Source organism: Mercenaria mercenaria, chromosome 10 (genome assembly GCF_021730395.1).
Source record: "Mercenaria mercenaria strain notata chromosome 10, MADL_Memer_1, whole genome shotgun sequence".
NCBI classification, from domain to species: Eukaryota; Metazoa; Mollusca; class Bivalvia; order Venerida; family Veneridae; genus Mercenaria; species Mercenaria mercenaria.
In genome coordinates, this window is record NC_069370.1 from 23517763 (window position 1) to 23530473 (window position 12711).

Here is a 12711-nt window from a genome sequence, read left to right on the forward strand (position 1 = left end):
AAACCAAAAATGTTTCTGCACCTGAAACCAATGTTAGACAGCAGTTTGATATCTTCTTCCTAGCCACCATATGTTTAATTGAACAGCTTTTAAATTCTGTTTTCTGCATTTCAATGGATTTCTTATATAAGCAAAAAATACTTATTCGGTATTAAGTATTACAACTTTCAAATACTGCAAGTAAACTCAAACTGTGAGTCATTTAATTATGATCTTAAATGAAACTGTATTTATGTATTCAGATGTGCCAGTTTATGATCATACTTCTTCATGTGACAAGGAAGGACAGCTTTTTGAGGATGTTTCTGTTCCTGTCATTCCATGCTTGCCAGAAGACTGCATACCTGAAAACCACCCTGAATTATGCCAAGGTAACTCATAAGATATATTTTTAAAAAGTGTGCTTAAGTAAAGAACAGAAATCATTGTCATGTTTTGAATTGGTAATTATTTACTTGGTAACATCCAACTTATATAAAAACATCAAACTAGAATCTGCATTTTTTAGTGCTCCCAAACAAGGATTTTGCAGTGGTTGCTTCGTCTGTCTGTTCATGTGTCCAGCTTCCTTTTTGACAATATTTCTGAAGGATCACTGAAGGGAATTTATCAAAATGTCATGGGAAGCATCACTACCAAAAGCAGATGCGCATATTGTCAACATGATTCGGTGGTATGGTTCTTTATGCAGTTAGGACCCTTTCATTATGATTGGTTATGCATTCTTCTCTGGGATAATTTTTAGAAACCGCTGAATGGAATTGATCAACAGTTTATGGAAGGCTTCACTACCAAGAGGAGATTGGCAAATTTTAAGCTTTTCTGTGTTGCTAATTTCTTACAGAGTGATGACCCTTCGATTATTGTTGCATATTGTATGCATTTCACCATTCTTGTCCAGGCTGGTTTTTTTAGGGGGGAGCATCAATAGTTTCAAAAATAATATCTTTGTTGTGCTTTGTTTTATGTTGATTTCAATCCTGATTTACATATGTCTGATTCATTTCTCAAATTTTCAGAAGTGGAGAGGATGTGGAAATCCAGGTCTGAACAGCTTGAACCTAGATCTGTTGGTCCTTATCCATTAACAGCACAATCATTTCGGTGTACCAATAACCTTCTGTGTGATGAGGTATATACTAGTATACTTGCAATTATAAGAACAGTGATATTTTTTAAATGTAATAAAGTTCATTGTATATTTTACTCACCTGAGCCAAAGGAAAATAACTTTAAAAATCTTCATGTCTGAAACAGCAAGGCCTATGCTTTTGATATTTTGTATGTTGCATTGCCTTGTGGTCATCTGCAAAATTTATTAAAATTATGCCCTTTGGGTGAAAAGAGGCCCTGCATGGGGGTGGGGGTAGGGCTCAAGTCTTACACAGACTTATAATGGAAAAAACTTCAAAAATTGCCTTAAACTGCAAGGCCTATGCTTTTGATATTTGATATGTTGCCTTTCATAGTGATACTTGGCCAAATTGTTCAAATTATGTCCCTAGAACACAGTATTGCTTTATAATTCATTAATAAGAAGAGGCACTGATATGCATGTTGCATTTATTTCTGTCAAGCTTTGGTACCTGTTATCATTTACTTAAATTTTGTTTCTTTACTCCTTTATTTGTAAATTCAGCATCAGTTTATGAAAAATGCTAGTTAAATACTTTTTTTCCAACAGAAATATTTTCTGGTTATTAATTCTCATGTTACTGTCAGGTTGTAAACCCAGATAGAAGTTGTATGTATTTAAGCATTAAAATATCCACATGTCTTTATGAAGATGTGCAATTTTGAGACTGACTTATTTTTAGCTCACCTGTCACGTAGTGATAGCGTGAGCTTTTGTGATCGCCCTTCGTCCGTCCATTCACAATTTCTTGTGAATAAGATAGAGACCACATTTTGCAAGCAATTTTGATGAAACTTGTACAAAACTTGAATTGGCATGATATCTCAGTTCTTTTCGAAAGGAACCAAGATCTTATGGTGATACAAGTTGTGTGCAAGTTTGGTTAAAATAAAATTAGAAATAAAGCTGCTATTTGCAGACAAGGTCAATATAGCTAATTCTGGCCCTTTCAAGGGCAATAACTCTGGAACCATAATGGGATCTGGCCAGTTCAGGAAAGGAACCAAGATCTTATGGTGATACAAGTTGTGTGGAGTAAAGAAACAAAATAAAGGAGTAAAGAAACAAAATTTAAGTAAATGATAACAGGTACCAAAGCTTGACAGAAATAAATGCAACATGCATATCAGTGCCTCTTCTTATTAATGAATTATAAAGCAATACTGTGTTCTAGGGACACTATGTCAGGTTGTAAACCCAGATAGAAGTTGTATGTATTTAAACATTAAAATATCCACATGTCTTTATGAAGATGTGCAATTTTGAGACTGACTTATTTTTAGCTCACCTGTCACGTAGTGATAGCGTGAGCTTTTGTGATCGCCCTTCGTCCGTCCATTCACAATTTCTTGTGAATAAGATAGAGACCACATTTTGCAAGCAATTTTGATGAAACTTGTACAAAACTTGAATTGGCATGATATCTCAGTTCTTTTCGAAAACTGGCCAGATCTGGATTGAACTGTTCAATATCTGGAGATTCAAGGACAACTACCGTTAGGTCATTCAGGGTATCGTCATTAAGTCTACCCCTTCTTTTGGTTTTGATGAGCTTCATTGCACTGAACGTGGTCTCATTTTTCCACGGATGTTGGTGGTAATGAGCCCAAGAGATCCAGCACCCGGGTGACATTATTCAGTTTCTGACTTGCCAAACCCTTAAGAACTTTTTCCAATGTCAGAGTCCCACTTTGCAGCTCAGTAGCATACCTAAAATGAAGCAGCAAAATTCAACACTAAACTATGTTATCCATTCAAAGAGCATACAGGATCCCAAAATGCAAACTGAACAGCTCTCGTGCTTAGTAATGTTTATTACCTCTTAGAAATATAATTTTGCTGAAATGATAACCTGCATTTAAGAGGAATGCATGAAAAAGAAAAGATGCCTACCTCTTGTACACCAGAGATCGCAGAATCTGCCATTCGTCCATGTAATCCTCCATGGAGATATCCTTAGCCACATTCTGTAGCTGTGTTGAGAAATAGTTCACTAAGGTGAACACTTCTTTGTCCCCAAAATCTGAAATGAACAAAATTTAACTGTCGATGAGTAATACAACACTGTTTTCATGAATTGTTTGAAGTCAGGTAAAAAGAAACTAGGTTATATAATGAACATACTGCCAGTGAACAGAAAACAATTGTGAATGTGAACTTTAAAAATCCTGTTTATTTTGCTGCAGTTTACCTTGTAATATTCTTCCGCAATTTAGAATAATGATACTTGTGTTTGTGTCAAGAAAATTATGGGAAGAAATCAAAGAAAGTACAAGAATGAGAAATAAAACAGCAGAGCATGAAAATAAACAACAATTGTAAACATGGCTGTTTTGTTTTTTTATTTTTGAATTTTGGACATGTTAATTTTTTTTTTAAAAATCTGCTAAATTCAACATTATTTGAAAGGAAATTAGGCCCTTGAAGACAAAATATAAACTTAAAAATTCAAATACTTTAAGATGACAGTGGAGGATGAGGATCGTAATTAGCTTTCTGTGGCCTAAACTAGAAAAGAAAATAAGAAATCAACATATAAACTCAAAAACATCTAACAAAACATATCGACTTGAACCACAACTGAACTTCTTAAAACCTGAAATTTTCCTGCGATCCAGGAATGGGCCAGCTTTCAAATGCTGAGATCTGTGTTTGCTTGAATGATGGGTGAAGTTTCTGGATAGCGTTTATCGAGAGCTTCAATGATGCTTTTGGTTAGTTTCGCATTTGATGGAGAGGGAGGGGTTTCCTTAAAGCGTACCTTTTCACACTGGAATTCCTTAGTCATGACAACTGAGGAGGCAGCTTCATCATCTCTACAAAGGCCGTAATGAAAATCATTGTTGAATGAAAATGAATTACATTGTGTAAATACCTAACCTATAATTTGTTTTGGATGTGGTGTCTAATGATATTAGAAATTATGCTAACCTGCCCATCATATTCAGCAGGACTGTCTTGGTTGCAGCCACTCGATTATAAGCATCAGCTAAGGAAAGTCCTGTAGTCTGCAGATACTTGGACAATTTCTGGAGATGCCGCACAACAGACTAAAAAGAAGAAGCATATGACACATTACTCTGAAAGTCTTTGCTTGGAATATATAAAAGTCTTTAGAGGTCATACACTACCTTTCAGACCACTCACCAGTTTATCAAAATTCATGGAAAAGTTTACATCTCAGGCAAAAACAAATCTATACTTGTTGGAGACCAGTAGCAGCCACTATGCCCTTGTCACTTAAGAAGTTAAAGGCATATGATTAGGACGGAACACAAGTTAACTATGTTTAAAATACCTTCAGTAGTAGGATGTAGATGATCACGTGTCCATCAGATGCCAATTTCGCCAGTCCCTCTGCCTTTGGATTGTTGTGAGATCCGGTCTCGAGCTGAGCTCGGATAGCCCTGTAGCCACCCAAAAAAGCGTTGATGGCTCGCTCCATATGGGGCAACCACCTCGTACCACCAATCCTCGTGGCAGAACCTGTAGAGAACAGATGGAGAAATTGTTTGAAATTAATGGAATGAAAACTCCATGTACACACAAATATTTATACAAACACAAAAAAGTACTTTCATGTTCAAAAATGTGCATGATTATTTGATTCTATCAATCCCATAATTTTTACAGCTTTTAAAGAAGTTATCAGTTTAAGAAAATATAAACTTTTTAATTGTTTGCATACTGGTATTTATACTTAATTCATTTATCTTTTGCACTGACCTGTTTGATCTCCATTGTGGTAAATGCATTCTTCAACTGTTTTTTCATCTTTGGACTTCTACGATACAAATAGTACAGCCCAATCAGCAGCGTCAAGGTTTTGTCGTACAGTTTGCTGGTTGATGATGTTTTGATGGCATCCTTGAAAGCCAGCTCAAGCCGGTGAGCAAGACAGTGGGTAATGATACAGTATGGCTGCTGCTCCCGTATCAGTGCAGCTAGTCCAGACTTGAGGCCTGAAATAAATATAATTGTCAACCAAAGATATTCACAAATATTTTGGGTGAATAATAATAATTGATTTTAATATAAAGTTAAACCCTGATCAAATTAGACATACAAACAGGTTTTTTAGAAAAAAAAATTCTAATGCTTTGTTCTATGTCAGAGTCAGTGCATTACCACTTTATGTCATTATTTGCTGAGATTTATTAAAAATTTGTTTAATTTATATAAATTGTTGTTACATCATGATCTCTTTTTTACATGACTTCTAAACATGTATAATAAATGCTTATTTTACGTATGTGATACTTTTAAACTGTGATATTTCATGACCGTGATAAATAGATCTATTTAATTATACTCGACTTTTGGCAAAATCAAACAGGCAAGGCAGAAATCTGCCCGTTAAAACTGAAACAACATGGTAATTCAGTCGCACCTTGCATGTTGGAGGCTCCGTCAGCACAAAATCCCACAAGCCTCTTCTCAAAAACATCGGAAATTCCATATTCTTCGAATACTTTTAATATCAGGTTATGAATGTCTCTACTTGTTGCAGACTCAGCGCTTCCAATATACAGGAATGTATCCTGTATCTGCCCCTGGATACAAGTTCTGACATAAATATTTTCCAAGTCCTCTCCGGTAAAGTCAGTGGCTCCATCGATGGTAAAAGAAAAAAAAGGTGACTGGCGAAGTTTCTGCAGCACTTTTTGCCTATAAACTTCGGCAATGGCTTTAGTGAAAGAGGCTGCTGCTTTGTCGTTTAAGTAACTCTTTCCCACATCTAAGCCCTTGACCTTGTCTAACCGGCAGATGGTGTTATAGAAATTAAAACTCTGGTGTGATTTAGCAAGGGCATGAGCTGTCCTAAACTTTATAATTAATTTTTGATACTCATTTTGCTTGAGTTTTAACAGGCAATTTGCTGCCTCACTCGTTTTGGAGTGGGTGGGGGCAGATTTTGCATGATGTTCACCAGCAGCCTTTTGGTGTCCACGGCTTTCCTGGTGAGCGTTTAGTGTTTCCACTTTGAAATTAGAACACCCGGTGGTAAAAACACACTCGTTTGATGTTTTAATACAAAAGGTGCAAAACATCTTGCCAGATTCAGAATTGTATCCCAGACTCACCAGTTTCGACGCACATAACAAGCAACATGGCCGCGCTTTTTCATTCAGTAACATACGTGACTCTATTAGATGTTGCATGTGCACTAACCTTTTATGCATTGAATCATATCAATAACATCTGATTCTAAACAACTGACTGCCAGAAATCAAAAGGTAAACAACAACTAGTGTGGTCGGCCATACTTTTTTCTGACACACCTATTTCGACGCATCTTACATGATACTTGTTACGAAGCTTTTGATTGGCTTAAATATTTGTGCAATCACTGTAAGTAATTAGCTACACAATAACTGTCATGAATGCTGCGATAAAACTTGACACAAAAGCAGATGCAAGTAGATAATCAATATTAAGGCCAAATGATATAAATAAATCTGAAAACATTTTAACATTCATGAACATAAGGGGCTAAGAACATAAATAATCACTCTGTTTTTTTAATACACACTGTCTGATGTTTTTTCTTTCATTTTTCTGGACTGCAGTGTTTACAGAGGAATATGGCACATTTTTTTTATACAAAACTTTAGATGTACCCAGTGTTCGCAGCCTACTTGACAAGAGAAAAAAATGAAGTGTGTAGTAATGAACGCATTGATATATAATGCGTACACCTTCCAAAACAGTGCATAAAATAGTGCGACTATATATGTCACATGGCAGTGATGTGACCTTGATAGCACCAAAGTCGGCTGCAGACGTACAACAACATTTCCAGTAACTTTTTTAATTTAAGCTTCCACAGGGACGTTTTTAAAATGGATGAAAATTTGCATTAGTAGAAACATTAAAAATCATGTATAGGGTAAATGTAAGTTGATAAATATCTTCAAATCCTGAACTTTCCAACTTTTTTATCGGTAAAATTAACCATGATGTTTTCTGTCATTACACCGAGTAACTACGTCATCGGAAACCCCAAGTTAATCGAGAACGAGGTCAAAACAAAAATGGCGTCGAAATAGGTGTGCGTAAAATTACGTGGTGCGACGATAAGTAAGCCACGGAAAACTTTTTTCCCAGGAAGGCTGGAAGCTCCGCGTTCTTTTTGATTCATACTTTTTTTTTGCGGATATTTTTTCCTCTTCGGATAAATGCCGCTTATTGGCCTTTCCCGGGATGGCCCCGGGTGTATACATTAGTTGAAACATTTGTTTACAAATTTACCTTTCTATTTTCATAAGGTAAAGGTCACGCTAGGTTAAACAGACTGGTTTTCCTTTTGCTTCTCGCTAACGATAATTCAGCGAAAAGGAACGCTTAACCAGTCTATTTCCGCCGGTGCGCGTAATATCTACACTCGTGAAATAAACACCGTAGAAAACTCACGCTATGGATTTTTTGGGTAATTTTATACGTATTCTCTCGATTTTTTTTACTAGCCTCGCGGACTAGTCACCTAGAGACAAATACTAGTCCGATCTAGGTTTTTACTAGCCTCGGGCTTCGGACTAGTGCCAAATTCGAAGACTGTATTTGTTTACACTTTAACCATGTGAAATTAAAGGCATGTACTATCACGAGACTCCCGTGCATTTTGAACCTCGTGGTGAATAAACTGAATTTACTTTAAAGTATGGTGTCTCAGTTGAGCCAGTTATTTGTTAATTTCAGAGAACATACATTAAAGAGAGTGTGTGTGTGTGTGTGTTCGGGTTTAACGTCTTTTTCAACAATTTTTCAGTGATATAAACGACGGTGTCTACTTGTAGCAGTGAGCACAATGCCCAACTTTATAGTGCTGCCTCACTGGAATATCACGCCGTAGACACGTGGCATGATACCCCACCTAGTCCCATTATACAGACACCAGACTGACCAGTCCTAGCAGTATCCTCTTAATGCTGAGCGCCAAGCGAGGAAGCTACTAGTACCATTTTTCACGTCTTTGGTATGACGCGGCCGGGGATCGAACCCACGACCTCCCGCTCTCGAAGCGGACGCTAGATACCACTAAGCTACCGAGGCGGTTCATACATTAAAGAAGTGCTTATGAGATTATGCATGTGTGCGCATATTTCAAAGTCTACTTTATATTAACGACTATAGAAAACAAGTGTGCACTCGGCAAATAGCAAGTCTATTATTTTCAGGTGTACCTTATGTTTGTACTCGTTATCCTTGGTTTCGTAGACAGTCTTAGTACTGGACCGCTGCTATTATTGTTTAATGAAGAACAGTAACTTTTGAGATATTTCTGATTTTAATCATCAGGTTTTCGCCTGAAAAGTTCAACTGATTGCATTTTGTTTGTTTTGTAGTTATCTACAATTGTATACAAATTGTATTACCTCATAACATATTTGGCTGTACATTTTTGTCTGCGATTTATTCTCACTGCGTTTTTAAAAACATGCTGCATAAATTCACATAGTGTATAAAAAGTCGATAGATCAAAACTGGTTAGTTTACGACGCATGAAACATCTAATAAGGAATCTCTATACACATCGAACTTGTCCCGGACCAGTATGCGGAAATAGTGTGGCCCAATGTTTCAAGATTGTCTAAAATGTTTGCATATATCGTGATAAAGCAAATATTTCGATTGTTTTTATAAATTAATAAATATAAAATCACGTATATGTGAGAAAGTTACGTTAAGTAATTTCGGTAGTTACCGCAGGAAGTTTCGAAAATTCCATTTGCTCCAAATTTTCCTTGAGATAAGCAGCGTGTAAGTACATAAATTCCACTGTAATAAATTAAACCTTTCTTATACTTGCACAATCCTTTAAACGAATTTTTGATCATTGCCAAATCTTGGTGGCATTAAGTCGGAGACTTTTCTTAAAATGTTAGGCAGTTCGGTACACCATACATAGAAAAATCATTGTGCGCACATTGCACTACTTTTATGTATGTTGAAAATAGCAATATGTACACATGTATTTTCGTTTTAATACATGAAGTGGTCAGATTTGAAAACAGATTTTGTAATAAGTTTAGTTCTATTTAGTAAGACAATTCTCCTATGCACTAATTGAAACTTTGAACTAACTTTTGCCATTCATGAATTTTTAATAAAGTATTTTGAAAGGATTTATAAATCTAACCAAAAATTTGGAAAAATACAGGTAAAATATCTGCTTTGTTTATTTCCAAATTTTAGTATCACTTTTTATACAGCTACTTTTAGTTCAGGTCTTGCAAACTGAGCTGTTTTTATGCTACGGAACAGCTGCATTTGAAAGCTTTGGTTCACTATATTTTCACACCTCAAATGAAGGTCACTCTAAATTCAAGATGGCGGAAGTACCTTAATGTTTAAAAAAGACTTAAAACGAGCATATAGGCAAATCAGTATATGTCCTTCACAGTACAATTTAGTGTCATTTGTTTGGAAAAAACATATCTTTTGTGACACTGTGTTATCCATGGGTTTGCGGAGTGCAGCTTCAATATGTCAGAGAGTGACAAATGCTTTAGCATTCATTTTATTCAGTATTGGGATATGTATTCTTAATTACCTGGATGATTTCGCAGGTGTTGAGAGGCCTGAAAATGCTCAAATGGCATATTTAACTTTAGGCAAGGTTTTAGAGTACAGTGGTATTGAGGAATCTGTGGAGAAGAGTTGTCCCCCTTCCCATGTAATGACATTTTTAGGTGTATTTTTTGATACAGTGAAAATGACTATGGAAATTACACCTGAAAGGCTGGAGGAAATTTTGTTTTTAGTAACAGAATGGTTGCAAAAAGAAAAGGCTTCAGTAAAGGAAATACAGTCATTATTAGGGAAACTTAATTTCATAGGTTCTTGTGTAAAATCCAGTCGGATTTTTGTTAATCGTCTTTTAAGCTGGTTGAGAGAGCTCCATTACACTAACCGTCATGAATTACATGAAATTCCGGTTGAGGTCAAAAAAGACGTTCAGTGGTGGTGTGTCTTTTTACCTTTATATAATGGAGTGTCAATGATATCTCTGGGTTCTTGGTCAGAACCAGATGCAGTTTTTTCTTCGGACTCCTGTCTGGTTTCTTGTGGAGGTTTCTGGAACGGGCATTTCTTTCATGCACCTTTTCCTTCAGTTATTGCGGATAGACAGTTGCACATAGGAGCTCTGGAAATGTTGTCTTTAGTAGTATGTATTCATTTATGGGGAAGTTTCTTCAAACATAAACGAATTGTAGTTTTGTGTGATAATCAGTCGGTTTGTATCACACTTAATTCTGGTCTTGCGCTGTGAATATTTAGTTCATGAAAAACGATGTCATGATCTGAGGTAATTTACTCCTTGCATAAAGAGAATAAGAAAGACGTCAACTATATTATTAAATTTAATGAATGAATGACGTGTCACATTAGTAAACTCAAGTTCAAAAGTCAATCCAATAATTTGAACCTTAGTTATAACACAAACAATTACAAATAATCATCACAACCCGCCATGTCTCTGATCTCCTTCTAACTATATATTAGTGTCTATGATTCACAAATCACTTTTATTCAGTTCGCGGTATCAAGCACTATTTCCACAATCATTACACTTCAAATCACTGTCATTATTTATATATGTAACATGATCCGTTACATCACTGTCAAAGAACTATCCATCACTAAATATATGTACACTTAAACATGGTTATAACATCTCAACTTTGAGAAACGCGCAATTTCACCAATGTCCATCATGTGAATGAATCATGTGTCTCATAAATGCACTCCATACTCATTTCCAATTCAAAACCTTTAAGGTTACAATATACTACATAACAAATTCTTATCAACAGTAAAGAAAAGCAATGTAAGTGTATTACAATGTAAATGACAAAGTAGTGTCAGAAGAATAAATGGAACAATGTGAAAATTGAAAAAAAATTAATGATGAATAACGATGAAATATTGCATGATTTAAAGACATAAACTTTGTCATTTAACATGTAATTCAAATACAACAAATAAGCAATACTTAACACAATGCAGCATGCTTGTCAATAATAAATGCTATGGCTCATAATTTACTAAATACAAAGGTAACATCCTCTTTTCAAACTTTAAGTGTGGGCTTAATTGAGAGGGGTGGGTGAGGATAATTTTGTACGAGATTGTGACACGATCTCAATAATTTTCAAGAAGTGGCGCGAAAACCCTTGCGCGTCGTTAAATAAACTATTCCGACCAATAAGAAATCACGTTTTAAATTAAACCAATGAATATGGACGACAGATAAATACAGGACAGGTAAAGAACTTACGAATCAAATAAATGGAAATGCTGTCGTCGTCAATTAAATATTTTAATAAATATTATAGTCCTATGATAGAGGGGAAAAAAGTTTTAAAATAGAGGGGATTTTTTTTTTTTTTTTTTTTTTTCAATGAAATTCATGAACTTACATGTAAAAAAAAATTCACCCATAAAAATAACATAGAGAGGATATTTGTTTGTTTGCAGTGAGATATCGAAATATATCATCACCGATAAGGGAGACAATTGAATATTTGCTACGCCTTCGTGAAAATATTCAATTGTCTCCCTTATCGGTGATGATATATTTCGATATCTCACTGCAAACAAACAAATTTTCTTTTTATTTTATGCTAGTTTGTGAAGATCAACGAATTGTCCGTTTATTTTGTGCATAAATGTTCATATAAATCCAATATTTCATGACGAAATTCGGATTTATTTAAGCTACCGTGTTACATACATGGGCGTAGGAGCGAGTTTAACTTTTGGGGGGGGTGGGGGCCAAACCTTTTCGACCGGCGGTTTGTGTGTGTGTGGGGGGTGGGGTTAGCGGCAAGGTATCTCAGTGCATTATTCGTGACAAAGCCTCAAAGCCTGGTACAGGGATTAATTGGGCCATAGGCCCCTCAAACCTTTATGTTTTAGCAATCATCGAGTTATTCTGATGATACACATACGACTAGGCACTGAACTGTCATAATCAGTCATATTATGTATTGTTCTAATTAAGTCTGCCATTTTTTTACATTCTTCTGTTGAAGCCCTGGACATACAATCAATTAGCACTGCATTTGTCTAATTGTGGTATAAAGTTGTGGAAATATCATTTCCCTTGAATGGACAATGAAAAACAAAAAAATACATAACGTTTACAAGGGTAAACAGGCTTAATAGTTAGGTCTACATTGATTTTGCAGACGCTGAAAACGGAACTGTAGTGATTGCGCTCAATGATATATTATTTTTATAAAATGTAAACGATTCTTGGCGTGGCGCGTACAGATTTCAGTACTCACACTACGGAAAGAGACATTTTTAGTCGGAATACAAGGGAAGGCCAAATGCAAATCAGAAATCGGGTGGAAAAGAATTAAATGATGCTAAGTAAATGTTATATTAGACTGCAATTTATATCTCTTTTCCAAAATATTCGGGGGCCAAACTATACTTTGGCCCCCCCTCTCCTAGCTTTGGGGGGGCCTGGCCCCCCCCCCCCCCCCCCCCCCCCCCCCCCCCTGCTCCTACGCCCATGACATATGATACATCCGCTAAATTACCACTTAGGCACATTAATATCG

The 12711-nt window shown here is 35.9% G+C and overlaps 2 protein-coding genes across 2 annotated transcripts; both read right to left on the minus strand.

The window, feature by feature from the left end:
- Positions 1-2643: 2643 nt before the first annotated feature.
- On the minus strand, positions 2644-4609 carry LOC123560874 (uncharacterized). The gene is made up of 4 exons (XM_053552519.1): positions 4434-4609; positions 4067-4185; positions 3029-3158; positions 2644-2845 (listed from the first exon to the last, which is right to left on the minus strand). Exons 1-3 carry the CDS (start codon positions 4578-4580, stop codon positions 3092-3094), a joined length of 333 nt encoding a protein of 110 aa, XP_053408494.1. The 5' UTR covers positions 4581-4609; the 3' UTR covers positions 2644-2845; positions 3029-3091.
- Positions 4610-4840: 231 nt separating this feature from the next.
- Positions 4841-6604, minus strand: LOC128546370 (E3 SUMO-protein ligase KIAA1586-like). The gene is made up of 2 exons (XM_053516826.1): positions 5526-6604; positions 4841-5097 (listed from the first exon to the last, which is right to left on the minus strand). The coding sequence occupies exons 1-2, from the start codon at positions 6316-6318 to the stop codon at positions 4841-4843; spliced, it is 1050 nt and encodes a 349-aa protein (XP_053372801.1). The 5' UTR covers positions 6319-6604.
- Between the last annotated feature and the right edge of the window lie 6107 nt (positions 6605-12711).